Below are 19,002 nucleotides of genomic sequence, written 5' to 3'. Positions count from 1 at the left end.
CCACGACTCAGCGTGAAATTGATCCAGGAAAACAAGCGAAGAATTCGGCCTTGGAGCTCCGTTCTGATTCCGTAAGTCTTTCTGAAGGTCGTTTTCAGCTGCCTTTAGAACAAAGGGCTGGCAGGATGCCAGTATTTCAAACAACGTCTACTGAGACTTTGACTGCTGAATTAGCTGGGGCGCCACCAGTTGGAGAGTTAAAGAGTTGTTATTTGACTGCTATACCACCAGTTAAAACAGCTCTTCCAGATACTGACATAACGAAGCTTTTAAAGGAGGTTTGGATCAAAGATAACCCTGATCATCAGCCTCCTGACACTTCTGGGGGGTCTGTGGCAGGGGCTCTTACACGGAGTCAAACTGCAAGAAAAGCTACTAAATTAAAAGAAGGGATAGAAGGTCCTCTGATTCCACAAGAACAGCAGGATCCCACCATGTCTGGATCTACTGATGTTGATATACTTTTCAAGAGTCTTGAACATAAGATATTTTCTTCAATGATGCATTTAGGTGATTCTATGAATTATCTTACTTCTAAGATTAATACATTGGTGGATGTCAATACTCAACAGATGGCTGATTATGGAGCTTTTAAAGTCGAAACTATTGAAAGACTTGAGATGTGCGATCTGATGTACAAGATCAATTGCAAGATGTGAATAAAACAATTGAAACGCTACAGATTCAGAATAAAAATTTAGCAAAAAAGGTTGATTATTTGGAGAACCAATCCAGACGGAATAATGTGAAAATTGTCGGCTTGCCAGAAGGCATAGAAGGGCCAGATCCAAGAAAAATTTTCACTGAATGGATTCCACAAGTGTTGGGACAAGATAAGTTTCCTGAAGGTTTAATATTGGAACGGGCTCATAGAGCTTTGAGAAGGAGACCTTTTTCAGGACAGAATCCAAGACTTGTTCTGGTTCGCTGTTTAAATTACTGTGATAGACTATTTTACGTATGGCTATTAGAAATGCACAGCAAAACAGATCTCCTTTGATGGTTCAGAGTAATCGTGTTTTCTTCTATCCGGATTTGAGTCAGGAAATTATGTTTCAATGACGTGAATTTAATTCTGTGAAAGAATTATTGTGGAAGAAAGGATATAAGGCAACATTTAGATACCCTGCGGTACTGAAGATTTTTCAGGATGGATATCAACCAAAGTTCTTTGATAATCCAATTATGCAATTCCAGGAACGACGTAGTCCTCCACGGTCTCCAAAGAGGGCAGAGCTGCAAGAAGGGAATTTGATTTCTGGAAGAAATGGAAGAAACGGTGGTCACAATGGCAAAGTTGATTTTTAAAAAAATTAATTTTTTTTTTAAATTATTTTTTTTGAGAAGATTTTAAATAGTACTGGGAGTTGGGAGAGGGAACTGGGTGGGCACCAATTTCCAGAAGTCATCAGCTGCGTGTGAGTTATCGCACACCCAATATTTTGGGGGAGTTACCGCATTAGGCGATTTAAACAGGAGGAGGTAATTGTGACCTCCGACCTGTTTTTTTTTTCTTTTTAATTTTTGGGTTAGGGAGTGAAGCTTATTTTAAAATCTTTTTTAAATAATTATTTTTTTTTAAATATATAACTTTTAAAATTTTTTTTAGTTTTTGGTTGTAATTTCAAAGGGGAATTAAGGGTTTTTTTTTCTTTTTTTCTTTTTTTTGGGGGGTTTCTTTTTTTTCTTCTTTTTTTTCTCTCTTTTTTTCCATTTTTTGTTTGTTTCTTGTTGTTGTGTTTTATTGAGTGTAAGAAATGTCTAAATTGAAGTTTGCTTCTCTTAATGTTCAGGGTTTAAATAATCCTATTAAGCGTAAGAAAGTACTTGCTTATTTTAAAAAAATTAAAAGTGATGTTGCTTTTTTGCAGGAAACTCATTTAACAGATAAGGAACATTTGAAACTTAAATGTGAATGGGTTGGGCAAGTTTTTTATTCTTCGTTTAATTCTAAGGCAAAAGGTGTGGCAATTATGGTACATAAGAATCTACCATTTCAGTTACAGAATGAAGAGAAAAATGGTGGAAGATTATTAAAATTAAATTGTACAATCTTTAAAGAGGCATGGACTTTGCTTGATGTTTATGCTCCTAATGTTGAGGGTACAGCTTCTGTTGTGGGTATGTCTTTATTACTTGGACAATCGAACTCTAATGTGATGATTGGGGGAGATTTGAATGTGGTGTTGGAGCCTTTATTGGATAAGTACCCAAGAGTAATTAAGAAGTCTAAGATGGCAATCCAAGTGATTAATATGATGGCAGATTTGAATTTAATTGATATTTGGCAAAGAGTTAATCCTACAGAGAAAGATTTTTCTTTTTATTCCTCGCGACATAATTCTTTTTCTAGAATTGATTATTTTTTAATATCAGCACATTTACAGGATAGGGTTACATCTGTGGAGTATAAGGCTAGATTGGTTTCGGATCATTCATTATTATTATTAGAATATTTGAGTTCACAAGATGTTCAGAAAGCTTCAAGATGGAGATTTAATACTATGCTATTGCAAAAACCAGAATTTATTAGTTTTTTAAAACAGCAAAATTGAAATTTTTATTGGTATTAACTGTAATTCTGTTTCTAGTCATTTTGTTTTATGGGATGCACTGAAAGCATTTTTGCGAGGCCAAATTATCAGTTATGTCTTTAAAGTAAAGAAGGAGAGAATTAAAGAGATTGAAGACTTAGAGGAAAAGATAACTGCTACTGAAAAAGAATTTCAAAAACATGCTACCGAAACGCAAAAGAATCAGTTAACTAATTTAAAATTTAAATATAATGAATTACAAACATATCGGTTTGAATGTTTAATGAATCGAACTAAGCATAAGTTTTATGAATGGGGTGAGAAAGCTCATAAAGTATTGTCATGGCAATTAAAAAAGGAACAATTATCTAGGATTATACCAGCGATTAGAAAGAAATCAGGTATTACTTTTAATCAAAAGGAGATTAATGAGGAATTTTGTAATTTCTATAAACAATTGTATACTTCGGAATGTAAAGATGTAACTGGAGACGCAATAGATTCTTTCTTGGAAAATATTAACTTGCCACAATTGAATCAAGAAAAACCTTTTACAGAAGATGAAATAGAAAGGGCAATAAGAGACATGCCGAATGGAAAGGCACCTGGTGAAGATGGGTTTTCTATAGAGTTTTATAAAGTTTTTTATGCTGATGTATCTTCTATTTATAAGGATGTATTACAACAAACTTACAATACTTTTCAATTACCTGAGTCTTGTTCTAACGCAATAATTACGGTTATACCAAAAAAAGATAAAGACCCTTTACAGGTTTTTTCTTATAGACCAATTTCATTGTTAAATGTAGATTATAAAATTGTAGCTAAAATTATGGCTAATAGATTAGCTCAATATCTGCCTAAAATTATACATGGTGATCAAACGGGATTTATAAAAAACAGGTATGCGTCAGATAATAGTTTACGGTTAATAACCTTGATAAATAAATCTAAATTTCAGTTGAATTATCCAATAGTGGTTTCATTGGATGCAGAAAAGGCTTTTGATAGAGTGGAATGGAAGTTTCTGTTCAAAGTACTTGAGAAATTTTGTTTTGGTTCTTCATTTATTGGGTTGATAAAGGCTTTATATATTAGCCCGAAGGCTAGAATTGCCATTAATGGCCAAATTTCAGAATCTTTTAGTTTGACAAGATCTACTAGACAGGGATGTCCGTTGTCACCTGCTTTATTTGCTATAGTTATAGAACCTTTAGCACAATTAATACGTCAAAATGAAAATGTTAAAGGTATGAGTTCTGAATGAGGAATATAAGATTAATTTATTTGCTGATGATGTTTTATTATATTTTGTGGATCCGGATATTTCTTTACCTGCAATTCAAGAATGTTTAGAAATTTATGGCCAATTATCTGGTTACAAAGTAAATTGGGCTAAAAGTGAAATTTTACCAATTTGTAAAGGTGTATTCAGTATATAAAAATATTACAAATTTGAAGTGGACTACACAAATTAAATATTTAGGAATTAATGTTAATACGGAATTTCAAGAATTATATTCAATTAATTATTTTCCTTTAATAAAAAGGATTAAATTAGATTTGATTAGGTGGAGGGATCTACCTTTGGGTTTACTAGGGAGGATTAATACCATAAAAATGAATATTTTTCCTAGAATACAATATTTGTTTCAATCAATTCCTTATTTTTTTTTAAAAAGTTTTTTTAAGGATTCATATAAAGCGATTAGAGAATTCTTATGGAAGGGAAAATTTCCGAGAGTAGCAATGAGAAAATTGATGTGGGATTTTCAATTTGGAGGTTTAAGATTACCGAATTTTCAGCATTATTATGAAGCAGCTCAATTCAAATTTCTTAGTGCATTAATGAATATGGACGACCCACCTAGTTGGGTAAAGATAGAAATGGCGGTTATTTTAGAAAAATTTCCTCATGAGTTTTTGTTTCGATGGAATAAAAATTTATTACGAACTTATGATGTGCCAATATTGAAACATTTATTGAATTTATGGACAAGTAAACTTAAAAAATTGGGACTTAAAAATATATATTCTGGAAGATTGCCATTATATAATAATCAACTTGTTCCTTTTACGGTCTCCAATGCCACTTTGAAACAATGGGAAAAGAAGGGAATAAAAAATTTATCTGATTGTTTTTGTTCCTTTGATGAATTACAAAGGAAATATGGTATTAGTGCAAATTCTATATTTGTATATAATCAATTAAGATCTTTTGTAAAAACGGTTATGTGGTCGACATATGATTTTATTGCCTGAATCTAGTTTTGAAGAATATGTACTTTCAATACCAAAAAAGGGATATGTATCTGATTTGTATTGTATTTTACAAGAAATTGATAGTAAAAAAGACTGGGATAAAGATAAGTTGAAATGGGAAAAAGATTTAGGACATAAAATAGCTGAAGAAGCTTGGATGGAAATTTGTCAGAATAGTATTCGGAAATTAATTAATGCTAGACTAGCGATGATTAATTATAATTTTATTCATCAGCTATATTTAACACCGGAGAAATTAAAAAAATTTGGTTTTAGTAAGTTGGATTCTTGTTTTCGATGTGATCAAACGGCCAATACTTTTTTGCATACTGTTTGGCTTTGTGATCGATTACAACAGTTTTGGAAAGGTATTCAATCTGTTTTTAACAGTTTATATAATATCCATCTTGTATTAGATCCCGATATATTTTTATTAAGGAACATGCAATCATTAATCGATTTAGGTTTAGAGGATTATCAGATTTCATTTATTTATTTAGCTTTAGTTGTGGCTAAGAAATGTATAGCACTTACTTGGAAAGATAGAAATATACTAACTTTAGATAAGAGGTATTTGGAAATGAAATTTTGTTTGACTATGGAAAGGATATCTTTTTCAATTCAGGATAAGATGTCTTTTCATAAGTTAAAGTGGACTCCGTTTGCTAATTATATGCATTTAAGTTTGATTTAAATATATGTTTAAGTGTGATATTTTAGTATTGACAATTTTTTGTTGTTGTTGTTAGAATTTTTTTAGGTTAAGTTTTATCTCTTTTTTTTGTAAGTGGGTATTTTTTTTCATATATAATATTGTCAATTTTATTAACTCTTCACTCTTTATTTTGGGTGGGAGGGTTGGACTAATTTTAAGTTAGACTATTAATATTGTGTTACAATTAACGGGGGGGGGTTATTTTGTGTAGTTTTCTGATGTAATATTGTAATCATACCTTTTTAATTTTTTTTCTATTTTTCTTTAAATGTAATTCTTTATTGTATTCATGTTATAAAAATTTTAAATAAAGTCTTCAGAAGGACTTAGAAGATTTTCCAGAGGATATATCCAATGTTCCAATTGGAATTGAAGAAATTGAGGATAGAAGAGGCTGAGAAACAGAGACAGTATGAGGCAGACCAAGCTAAAAGGCAAAGGGAAGAAGCTGAAAAACAGAGGATGTATGAGTTAGAGTTGGCTGAAAGACAGTATCAATTAGAGAAAATGACTGCACAACAAATGGCTAATTATGATATAGTTAAAGAAGCTGTTTTGAAAGCTTATGAGTTGGTTCCTGAAGCATACAAACAAAAATTTAGGAGTTTGATAAAAACATGGAATCAATCTTATATGGATTTTGCTTTGAAGAAATCTGTATGGTTGGTCAAATGATCAAAACTGCCTTGCGCAGGGAGTAAAAACACCAAACAGCAGGTCAAACAATCTATATAGCAAAGATAGAGAGATACATAACCAAAGCTTCAGGCTTGAACTCTTCATTAAGACAAAATGTGGGCAGGCACCCAAACAAAATGGTGTGGGGAAGGGGCAGGGGTTAATAGGTGGAAATGCCTCCAGCATGCTGTTTTTACTTCACTCATACTTGTCTAAACTAATAGCTGTGACAGAGTATTTAGAGGTGGTTTGGGATGATTGTTAGAGCAGAAGTTTTGCAGGACTTTTGCAGAGTGCTATTTTGCAAAAGGCAATTTTGAAACATAAAGTATGGAATGGAATACACGTAGAAAGAAGAATGAAGAATTATCAGTTGGCTAAAATGTTACTAAAGCAAAAACCTTTGATTTCTTTTACGGTTAATAACATTTATTTTGACATTCGGTATAATTACGGAATAAAAAGGATAAAGGATTGTTTTTTAGGTTCTTTTTTTTTACTTTTGACCAATTGAAAGATAAAGTATAGTATACCAAATACCATTTTTTCTTATTGTCAGCTTAAATCATATTTAAAAATAAAGTTAAGGATGAATTTTAGACTACCTGATCAAAGTCAATTTAAATATTTAATAATTGATACATTTATCAAAAGATTTATTAATAATATGTATATAAAATTGCAAAAAAAAAAGAATATTTAAATCTAAATTGAGATGGGAAAGAGATTTAAATATTCAGATTCAAGAAGAAGTATAGTCAAAATTATGTCATGAAAGTGTAACCAATACAATTAATGTTAGTTACCAAATGGCACAATTAAATTTTTTACATCAATTATATTATACTCCACATAAATTACATGGAATTAATTCAAATTGTTCTGATCAATGTTTTAGAAGTAATAAAGAAGTAGGAACTTTTCTACATGCAGTTTGGCAATGTAAAAAAGTAGGAAAATTTTGGGAAGATATAAGTATTTTATTGGGATGAGTTATGAAGGTGAAAGTTTTGAAAGATCCCAAAATATTTTTATTGGGAGATATTTTTGATTTGAAGTTAGATACTTCAAGTGTTTTTAAGTGTAGCAATAACAAAGAAATGTATAGCTGTAACGTGGAAACTAGACAATAACGTGGGGTTGAATAAATGGCAAACGGAATTATTAAACTGTATACCATTAGAGAAAATAATCTACAATTTACAAAATCAACCAGAAAAATTTGATAAGATTTGGAAACATAAGGATTTTATTGCTACAACTTCATCTACTGTGTCCGCCATCCCTGCTCCAACTCACTTCAGTTAATTCATTATGTAAATTTAAATTTAATTAATCAAGAGGTTATATGATTATCAGGCAGGCATTTTTATTTTCTTCTATCTTTACTTTTTTTAATTATGTATTTTTGCATTTTTTTATGATATGGATAAATACTGTACTTGTATTGATGCAAATGAAAAATAAAATTTACAAAAAAAAATCATATTTGTGTTTTACTTCTCTTCTAATCGAGGAGTGTGGCATCTGTGAACACTTTCACAATAATTTGTGTAATTTCAAACAAGATCTCAAGTAGTTCATGATCTGATGCTCACTCAGCAAAGAGATTACTGATCATGTGATGTTATTTAATGCAGAGATAAATGAGTGGTATTAATGGCATAAATTTTTAAAAAATGTAAATGTAGACAAACAGCATGGTAACATGCCATTTCGACTCACGAGTCTGTGCTGCCCAATTTATACTCAATTAACCTACACCCGCAGTATGTTTCAAACGGTGGGAGGAAACCGGAGTTCCTAGGGAAAACCCACATAGGCATGGGGAAGAATGTACAAAATCCTTATAGACAGTGCGGGATTCGAACTCTGGTCCTGATCGCAGCTGCTGTAAATGCATTGCGCTAATCACTATGCCATCCATGCCCCCATGGGAAATGTAAAATGTGTTTTCAAAATACATTGTGTATTTGCAATTATTTCTAAAATTATAATTTCTGACTTCTTTCTAGGAAACAGAAATGCTATTTACGCCCTCCTTTATTAAGGTACAGTAGGATTTTCTCTGTCCAATGCATCCCCACTTCCATCAAGCATATTCATTTGGTCTTCTAATGGAGTGAAAATTTAATATTGTTTTTATTTTTTTTTAAGTATTGCAGGTGATACCCCTCCCGAAAGCAGTATTTTTAGCCAAGTATTGAATATGACAGCATTTCTAGGTATGCAGAGATCAGTGCTAAATGTTTTCCACACGCATGAAAGTTGCTTAACTGAAAATACCTTTAAGTTATTTGTTTTTAATCTGATTGAAATTGGTGTCATTTTTCTTAGGGTGGAATTAATGAAACTATAAAGAATTGATTGGCTTAGAAAGCAGGCAAATAAGGAAAAAACAGAACTCAAAGGAAAAATTTAGTAAACTAGATTCCTCTTGTGGGGAGATCAGAGTTAGGGTTTCAACTCTGTCTTTTGTTTAACATTGTCTTTTGTTCGCTCCACATAAACTGATTTGCTAAATGTTTTTGTTTGTAATCTGCAACATCTGCATTTTTTAACCTTTTTGCCTTTAATTGAAGAATTGGCTTTTGATCTTCAAAGCTATTATTATGGACATTGGGTAAATTCTGTGCAGATTTAAGAGGTGCAGCGCCAGTCATTTTATTTGTCATTTGCCTTGGAATTCCCATGACCTTGCTTGTAACTTCCAAGTTTGTACACTTCAGCTGTTAATTTGTAGTTGTGCAAACCTTCTTTAAAAAATCTATCCAATATTAATTTAAAGTGACAGTATGTAAAGCTGAAAAAATTCAGGATAACTTGCTGCCTCAGTTAATACACAGTTCTAGAGAAACACAGGAGGTGAAGGGCTTGATGAAGGGCTCAACCCCAAAAAAGTCTTTATCTTTGCTCTATAAAGTACACTATTTGACCTGCTAAGTTCTCCAGCATTGTGCTTTTACTTCAACCACGGTGTTCGTGGTTTACTTATGTCTCACAGTTAATGAATGGTCATTATGAATAGATGCTGGTCACTGTGGCAAAGACTGATGTTTGTTTATCCCCATCTCTCTTCTCTCTCTTTCTTGATTTCCACCTTCCCCCAAAAAATAGTGATTACTATTGGTGTCCTCCGTTATGCTCAGCTTAAAGCAAAAGTGAAGAAGCCATGGCTCAATATCTTTGGGCTGATAACATCATCCCTCACATCTTTTGGAATGACAATAGTAGCCAATTTTCAGGTAATCCTTTAAGTTCTCCAGCTTGCCTTCCGCTATAGTGAAGCACTGGCTTTTGAAGCCAGCATCCTCCAAAAGGCTTAACATAGTAACTAAAAGGTGGGCCAAGTTTAGAGGAAATGCAGTGTGAACACCCAGCCACACCTTCATTAGATCATGAACACCAAATGAAGGTGGGTTTTGGCGATTACTGTTCTTGTTCCACCTGCTGGTCAGAGGCAACACAAGATGGGCAGGCACACAAGTTACTTCCGAGAACCATTTCCAGTGCAGGGCGAAGAGTAATATAATTAACAATATGAGTAGATATATATTTCAGACAGGTGTGAAATGTCACATGTGGAAGTTTTCCCAGTGTCCCTTCATAACTTTGACAGGAGATTGGCTAAACCCTGGAGAAACAGTGTGAGTGGCCGTTGCTCCAGTTGATCTTCTGCTCAGGTTACTGATGCAGATCAGGGATTGCTGAAAATTCTACTCCATTGAAGCATCAACTGTCAGCATTAGAATGAGATGCAAGATCTTCATAGCCACCTCTCATTTCTATTTTGTCAACTAAAATGTGACAGACAAGGAAAAATATTCTTCCCATTTTAACTAACATGTCTAAAAATTGGTTCTGACTTCTCACAGCAACATCAAAATACATCTTAAAGATTCCCCACTTTCAGGCTCTATTATGTTTTTTGTGGATCTTTTGTGCCAGTCACTACCTATGGCTGATGTGGGAAGTTGAGTAAGATGTCCTCAATCTCATTGATTAAATTTATGTACGTGGTAAGAATGATATTGAATTTTAGCGAACTTTTAAGTTCAAATTATTGACTAGAATACTGAAGTGTAATGAGAAAATTTGTTTTCATGCAATTCAGTTAGTCAACCTGTACATAGTACACAGTTACAGAGAGAGTTTACTTAAAGCAGTGCAAGTGCAACATTATTTTACTTGCGTGGAGTTTATTCAGGAATCAAATAGCAAAGGGTAAGAATCTGGTGGTACCTGATCTCACTCTTCTAAATCTGCTTCCTAATGTCCTAGTGGTGTTCCTCAATGATCAATGCTGGGACCATTGTTGTTTGTTGTCTATATTAATGATCTGAATGATAATGTGGGAAATTGGATCAGCAAGTTTGATGATGACACAAAGATTGGAGGCATTGTGGACAGCAAGGAAGGCTTTCAAAGTTTGCAGAGGGATCTGCACCAACTGAAAAAATGAGCCAAAATGGCAGATGGGATTTAATGCAGACAAGTATGAGGTGTTGCATTTTGGAAGGACAAACCAAGGTAGGACATACATAATAAATGGTAGGGCACTGAGGAGTGCAGAGGAACAAAGGGATCTGGGATTACAGATACATAATTCCCTTAAAGTGATGTCACAGGTAAACTGGGTTGTAAAGAAAGCTTTTTTGCATCTGGTCTTCATAAATCAAAGTATTGAGTACAGGAGTTGGGACATTATGGTGAGGTTGTAAAAAACATTGGTGTGGCCAAATTTGGAATATTGGATGTAGTTCTGGTCGCCAAATTTCAGGTCTTAAGTAAGTAATTGGAGATCTAAGGTAATCACAAATAAAATAAAACTTGATTCGCCGAACCATTCTGAACCCGATCAACTGTTTAAATTGCCTTCACAGTGCTTTACATATATAATAGAACCCATGAAGCTGATCCATAGTCATTGAAAGTGATTCACAAGATGTAGCAGACCCTACATTTCAAGCACTTGTTAGGAGTTGAAACTTGTGGTCCTTCTCCAGAACACCTTGACGACCTTTTGATAGCTCACTGCTGTCAAGTCTTTGATCCTTTTAAGCTTCTCTTTCAGAAGCACCTAAAAAGTGTTCAATGGATTGAAATAATTTTAAGGTTTAAAAATAAAAAGATTAATTAGCAAACCTTAATGTACAAGAAATTAATTAAAATCATAAAGATAGGGTTAAAACAAAAGTAATAAGGCATCTACTCACCTCAGTGAACTATTCCAATTAATGGGTTTGCTAGCATACATCAACCATCCCTGGTTCTATGTTGAGGGATCAGATACAAAATTCTGAGTCTGTCCTTGCTCTGCCAATGGACTCAGCAAAATGTCCAGTGAGAGAAGGGTGGGGGTGGAACAGGGTGGGATGTACTGGCATTTGTCCTCCAGGTCGTCTTCAATTTAAAAGTTTTAACACATGTGCACAGAAGTTGGGGATGAACTGATAATCAAGTAACAAACCTGGAGTTGTCTACATCACCACCAGCAAAAAGTACAAAAGGTCTGACCCATGCTTTAAAGATTAGTCCCAGTTATTTTTGCCCTGTAATGGAATAGATTTATAGTAATGCTTATGTTAAATAATTATCAGTAAACTTAACATGGATCATGTTGAGATACACTGCAGTGTCAATAACTTTGTATTGGATGAACTTAAAATATATTGTTTAAATAATAATTCATTTTTAATTCTGTCAGCTGTCTAATTATGGAAAAGTGCATAATGTGGGTTCAGTCATCACCATTGCCTTTGGAGGTTTTGCATGCTGGATTCATGCTGTTTTGACTTTCCAAGCGAATATAAATAACAAAGGTCTGAAACTTGGAATCTTCCGTGTTTTCCTTTCAGCAATATTCACCCTGTCTTTCATCATATGTATCTTTTGACCTTTGTGATCATTGAATTGAGTTGAGTTGGAAACTGAAGAAAAACAATCAAACTATTGATTGCCTGCAGTTTTGGTGCGGCTTCTCACTTTGATTTATTACTTTTGTGAGTTAGTAAATTAAAAGGATGCATGATGGGCCAATTTCAGTCAATCAAAGCAAAGAGGTCCATATTTTAACTTCTAGGATTGCTATAATAAGTTTTTAACATCCTTTCAAATGCTGGCCGATCTGGTAAATATTTGCATCATCTGTTTCAAATCTAACAATCTGACTTTTTTCACCCTTTCCAAATTCAGAAATCCTCTGGGCTTATTTCATTGGGACATTTTTGTAACATGTCTGCCTGTGCACATTTTGTAAATAAATTTGCTTTTAATTTAAAAAAAAAATCTAAATTTAAACATTCTTCACAGTAACAGGCCCTTTTGGCTCATGAGCCCGTGCCGCCTTGTTACACCCAATTGATCTACAACACTTAGTACGTTTTGAACAATGGGAGGAAACCGGACGGAGCACCTGGACAAAGCTCCCACAGGCACAGAGAGAACATAGAAACTCCTTACAGACAGCGTGGGATTTGAACCCTGGTCGCTGGTGCTGTAACAGTGTTGCACTATTACTTGGTTGGATTTGAATCATGCATGCTACTCTTTCTCTTAGTGATTACAAAGAAGCTCATGTCCATTAGTTGCTGCTATGTTTAATTTTAGACAAATATAAACATAAATATGAATTAAGTACAGGCATAGGCCATTCAGTTTTTCAAGTCTGTTCTGTTAACTAATAAGGAAATGATAAAATTGATATGATAAATAATTATGTAAAAGAGCAGTGCTTGAAAATGATTTGCTGAATTCCTTAACAAAATATTGTGCAGATTTTCTTCTGATGGCTCAACGTAGCTATTTGCCTTCAGCAAGGGTTCAGTGGGTTTCGATCACAAGCTTACTCTTGTATGTAGGATCATTTGCAATTGACTTTCAAAATTATGATTTTGAGGTCCACAGCAAAGAGAAGCAAGAAAACCCATCGGGAAACGTTTCCAGCGTCATCGCTGAGTACCATTCAGAACATTTATAGAGAAAATAATTTTTGACACTGTCTTTCTAATTGTCTAGGCTACAACAGAGATATCGATAACTCTTGCTTTAAATAGAAATTCACTGTTTTAAATCAGTTTATGCTTAATATTTCTCTGAAATTATATCTCAACCCTAGGACCCAGTCATAAACTCCCAATCAATACCTTTCACCCACCTTCAAGCCAAAAAGGTGAATTTGACTGGAGTCACTTCTTAGTTTTCAGCAGTTTTGCATTGGAATAGTCACAATCAATTTGACTTTTTTCTTTTGACTTTGGTGATGAAATATAAAGGAACAATTCATGATAATGTGAATGGGACAAATTAAGCTTGAAAACAGGAGAGGCAAGAAGAGAAAAGGGAAAACTAGAGAGAGTAAAATGGGATGAGTCAAATTCCAGATCAACAGGGTTGAAAATTAGTGTGATATTGGCACAGTGTAAAGGGGGGTGTTGTGGATGGAAATACAGTCCTGCTTGGATATTATTCAAATATTCAAAGGGAAGTGGTAAAGGATCGGATTGTCAGCTGGTGATGAGAGGAAAACTTTGCTAATCTGTTGGATAGGGAAATTATTCAGAGATAGGAGCACAAGCTCAAGCAAATGGGTAGTCATGGAGATACATCCAGGTGAAATGTTGCATGATGGGAATGCTTTTTGACGAAAATTAAATGACCTTGAGTTGATGTGTGAAGGACATGACCTCTTACTCAGATGAGAGTTTTATCCAAGTAAATGGTGATTATTCCACTTTTTTTATTTGGAGATAATAAAATTTTGGATCACACTTACTTTTGCATGGTACACTTATAGCTTTATCTTCTGATGCTTTTTTTTTGGTGAAATCTTTCTCCAACAGCATGAAATCATATTGTGAGAGTTACACCTGGAGGCCTTTCATCCTTTGAAAGAGTTATTCAGTATGTCCCAATGTTTTGCTTCTCCCTCTCTGGCCCCTTACCCTATCCAAATAACCCATAGTATAGCTTTGGAAATGTTAAATATTTGGTCACTTTCTTTTAAAAATAGTTATTAAATCTGCTTCCACCACTGTTTCAGACCTCATGTTCAGAACATTGCAACCCCAATATACATAAACTCTCCCACTTCACTTCTGGTTCCATTGCCAAGTTCCTTTTTCAGTCATTGTAACTGTGTCTTCATTGTTCCATTAATACGTTTGCATATCTATATCAAATCTCTTTCCTCTGTTCTAAGAGCACAAACAATAAAAAGAAAGAAATCACACACAAAAAAATAGTATAACCAGACTCTCCATGTAACTGAAATCTTGCACTCCTGATCTCATTTTATTAAAATTCCATCAGGCTTCAATATCCTGAAGTATAATGCCAAGATGCACTATTCCAAATGGGGATTAACAGTGATTTATACAAGTTCTATAACATCCTTGTTTTTTCCTATTTACAAAATACCTGTCAAATCCAAGAACCTTCTTAAGTTTCTGAGTACGTCCTTTGGTCTCAGATCTTGTACCTGTTTAGAATCCAAATTTATTTCATTAACATGTCACAGAATTCATTGTTTTGCTGCAGTGTTACTGGTGCAAAATTGCTACAAATTACATTTTAACAAATAAATAAATTAGTGCAAAAGAAGAAAAAGTGAGGTTGTGTCTGTGGTTCATTGTCCATTCAGAAATCTGATGGCAGAGGTAAAGAAACTGTTTTTGTACTTCTGAGTGTTCGTCTTCAGGCTCCAGTACCTCCTTCCTGATGCAGTGAGAAGGGGGCATGGCCTAGATGGTGAGTGTCCTTGAGGATAGAGGCTACTTTCTTGAGACACTACCTCTTGTAGATGTTTTTAATGGAGTGAAGGTTGGTGCCCATGATGGCGCTGGCCAAGTTCACAACTCCCTGTAGTCTTTTCCTGTCCTGTGCATCTGCACCTCCAAAGCAGACAGTGATGAGTTTGCTCTGCCTCTCCTCACCCTTCGTGTGAGAAAACATTGAATATGCATTAAATCATGCCTATTTTGTGTCTGATCATTTTGTCAGTGTGCCTATGTCATTCTTGAATATTCATAATGCAATATACCCATCACTCTGCCCCTCCAGTCAAACCAAAATGCCTCTTAGAAGGACATGTCAGAAGCAACCCCAGATATCAATGAGTTGACAAGCTTATGGCCGGCATTAAGGACAACATGCATGCAAAGCATCACAAAAGAGACAATGAAAAGATCCCACAGTCAGCAGATCAGATCAAGACTCTGCAGTCCTGCCACATAATTAAATGTACTTGACTATTTTACCACAATGCAACAGTCCAAACCTGCAACCACTTTCACCAAAAAACAGCAACCAACACATGACAATCCCACCATCTGCAGGTTTTCCTGTGAATCACACACCATCCTGAAATGAAAATACTGTTTGCCCCGTTTTTTCATTATTGCTGCATCTAACTCTGTAATCCAATTCCAACCCACTGTGTGGACTGAAATGGTTCAGGAAGGAGCCTTCAGTTAAGGATGAAATTTATATATATGTTAAAAATAATCTGAGATAGTTGAAGATATTTACCATAACTTTCATGGGGGTTAAGTTCCAGAAATGGCTATGAATCTGAGAACTCTGAATTCAGTGGGTACATGTACTGAAATTACATCTGGCCCATTATATTTATGTACATTAACCCTATCCTGATGTTAAATATTTTTTTATATTTATATACATTTTGAGGAACAAATCATTGTCTTTATAAATAGTAATTTGTTTGGCAGACATTTGTGTCAAATGGTTGCCAGATGTATGCCAGTTATAGTTCTAACAGAGCTGTTTTTGTACACATACCTTCCTGGAGTACACATTGTGATTGGAATACTGGCTACTGCTAATATCAATACATTCAATGGAAGTAGTTTGAAGGATGGCTTGAATCAATGATCTGGATGGGAAAGGGAACCAGAGATAAATGACACTGACTACCAGAGTAGATAAATGGCTTGCTCTGGCAGTTTATTGGTATTGTAGTGTCCTGTTAAATTTCTAGAAATTATTATATCCATTGGGGTATGAATATAACTGAAACATTGAGAATTTGCAAAACAGTGACATTTAAATATGTGAAAATCAAGGGTTCATGATATTCAACATGGTTGGAGATCTAGTTCAATGCTCTATGAAGATATGTGGGAAAGTGGAATTGAGGTTAATCAGCAATCATGACTTAAGATGGAGCAAGAACTAGAGCTGGTGAATTTGTGTCAAATTATTGGTATTAAATAGTTGGGCTGATAAAATATTAATTAGGATTGGAAAGGAGAGTTCACAGTCTCATCCCAAAATATTGATTCTCTCCGTGGCAGCTGTTTCATCTTGTATTCATATGTGTGAGTTCTTAGACAACACATGGATGAAGGAAAAGGTTCTTTACTTTGAAGTTGATGTAAACAACCCATGAGGCTGCTAGCCTTTATTACAGATCTCTCATACAGCAGTCTCTCCTTCTGTGTGAGTCCCCTGCTGGCAGCCAAGTATAATCAAACAGGAACTATATCCTGAAGACCTTGCTAGTAACAAATGCAACCATGATCACTATTATTACATCTTCCTTTCTTAAAAAAGTAGCTTACATTTAACTAACATGTTTTCTATGTATAACTCTGCAATTTTAACTTTAACACCAGGAACTCACATTTTCATTATTATCAACATTGTTAATATTTTTTTAAACTTGTATTGTGTTTTCACATTTACATACACTAAAACTTGAAGAGCAAATAAGATAGCATTACTTCATTCTATAACAGGAGTCTTTAAACTTGCTCAATGAGTTTCTTAGGAGGATTCACATATCTTGATGATCTCCTGATTGATTGTCCTTGAATCTGAGTTGTTGCCTCAGATGATGACTTCTCAGCTGTGCATTCAGGTTGTTCAACAGTATACATCTTTCCATCTACTGTGACTGGTCCCATTTGAAGATCTCGACGATTTCTTTGCAGAACAGCACCTTCATCTTTCTGAATGGTGCATGATCTTGGTTGGACTTCACTAAGGACAATTCCCTTCTGAGTCCATAAGTTTGTTTTGTCCTTTAGCCCTACTTGGTCACCAGTGTAGAGTTCTGATAAGTATTTTGTTCCTCTGTCAAAGTAAAACTTTTGCTTTTCTTTTTGTTGTTCTTTGAATTTCCTCACTTTCTCCTCTTCTTTTGTTTTTAGGAGGTTCTCCTGAATGGGTAGGTTTGTTCTTAGCCTACGTCCCTTAAGGAGTTGCGCTGGTTACATACCACACGTGAGCGATGTTGTTCGGTATACTAGCATGCTCTGCTAGAAGTCCGTTCCACTGTCTTTTGCCTTGTTCATCAGTCTTTTCACTGTCTGTACTGATTTTTCCACTAGACTATTGGACTGTGGAAAATGAGGACTTGATGTGGTGTGTACAAAGTCCCACTCTTTGGCAAAATGTTGGAACTTTGAATTGCAAAACTGGGGCCCATTGACTGTGAAGATTTCACTTGCCACGCCATGTCTGGAGAATATGGCTTTTATATATTACAGCATCTGCAGTGGTGATGTTCAGTTTACACACCTCTGGATACAGGGAGTAATAGTCTGTGACTACAAGATAATCCTTCACTTGACATTCAAATAGGTCAGTGCCTACTTGCTGGTAAGGTCTGTATGGTGCTGGGTGTGGCTTTATGGTTCTGCAGGATAGCTTGCTTGATATTTCCGGCATATTGTACAGTTCATTTGTAATATCATTGTTGATTTGTGGCCAGTACATCCCCTCTCATGATCTTTTCTTGCACTTTTCGATTCCGTGATGTCCTCCGTGGATCCTTTTTCAGCATCTCTTTTCTCAGAAACTCTTTGGGACAAGGATTTTACTGCCTTTGTAGATGATGTCTTCAACCTCTGATAGTTCTGTCCTGCAGTTGCAGTACTCTTAAATGTCAGATGAGCAGTCCTGCTTCATGTTGGGCCATCCATCCAAGATGTTTTTTCTCAGTGTTTCATCTTTGTTTGTCTCTGACTGTATGAGTTTCATTTTTGCATCTGGCAGTGCACTTGTGATCTTCATTCATTTTGGTGTTTGCGGGCTCTCTCATGTCAGCAGCTCTAGACAATGTGTCACCCCTCTCCCTCCTTGACCCCCTCAGAGCAGGGGGAGGCGGGAGCTGTCTGGGCAGGGGCAGCCAATGGGGGCTGTCAGGGCAGGTGCAGCTGGCAGGGCAGGGGCAGCTGGCAGGGGCCATCAGGGCAGGAGCCGTCAGGGTAGGGACCATCAGAGAAGGAGCCATCAGGGCAGGGGCTGTCAGAGCATGCCTGTCAGGGCAGGGCGTCCAATGGGAGCCGACAGGGCAGGAGCCTTCAGGATGGGGGGCCGACATGGCAGAGGTAGCTGGCAGGAGCAGTCAGGACAGGAGCACCTGGTAGGGGATGTTAGAGGACGGCTGGTGTGGGCTGGAACAACCCTGCTGCCTACTCCAGCACCTCAGTAGGTTGCTTTGGCCTTTGGGGCTGCTTGTCAGCGGCTCAAATGTGACAGAGAAATGGCTATGTTCCCTACCCATAATCCCCCATGCAGCTGGAACCGTTCTGGGAAACACAGGGCTGTTCCAGCTGCATGGTGGATTATGGATAGGGAAGACGGCCATTGCTCTGCCGTGTATTTATGACGGGCGATGCCATGGACTCGGTTGCTCCCACCTCCTTTGGCTCCAGAGGGCACCACTCAACATGAATGCGACTCTAGAGCAGCCTTTTTGGGCTGCTCCATGAAAGGTAAGTTTATATTTTTCCCTTCATGCTTATAGTCAGCCTTCAGGTGGAGCTTGGCATGAAAGGACCTACAGTG

At 35.6% G+C, this 19,002-nt stretch overlaps 1 protein-coding gene across 8 annotated transcripts in view; it reads left to right on the top strand.

The window, feature by feature from the left end:
• tmem150c (transmembrane protein 150C) overlaps nt 1-13,264 on the top strand; it is a 67,743-nt gene extending 54,479 nt beyond the window's left edge. For 5 of the 8 annotated variants that reach the window (XM_069925424.1, XM_069925421.1, XM_069925422.1 and 2 more), the window contains 5 exons: nt 8,205-8,240; nt 8,347-8,414; nt 9,307-9,434; nt 11,897-12,074; nt 12,966-13,264. In XM_069925424.1, the coding sequence (XP_069781525.1) occupies nt 8,205-8,240; nt 8,347-8,414; nt 9,307-9,434; nt 11,897-12,074; nt 12,966-13,168 (613 nt within the window). In that variant the 3' untranslated portion in view covers nt 13,169-13,264. Of the gene's footprint in view, nt 1-8,204; nt 8,241-8,346; nt 8,415-9,306; nt 9,435-9,808; nt 10,220-11,896; nt 12,075-12,965 lie in introns of those variants that run through there. The other 3 variants (XM_069925426.1, XM_069925425.1, XM_069925428.1) reach the window with 3 other exon arrangements.
• Nucleotides 13,265-19,002: the final 5,738 nt, after the last annotated feature.

Source organism: Narcine bancroftii, chromosome 3, assembly GCF_036971445.1.
Source record: "Narcine bancroftii isolate sNarBan1 chromosome 3, sNarBan1.hap1, whole genome shotgun sequence".
NCBI lineage: Eukaryota > Metazoa > Chordata > Chondrichthyes > Torpediniformes > Narcinidae > Narcine > Narcine bancroftii.
This window is presented reverse-complemented; position numbering and strand designations above follow the sequence as displayed.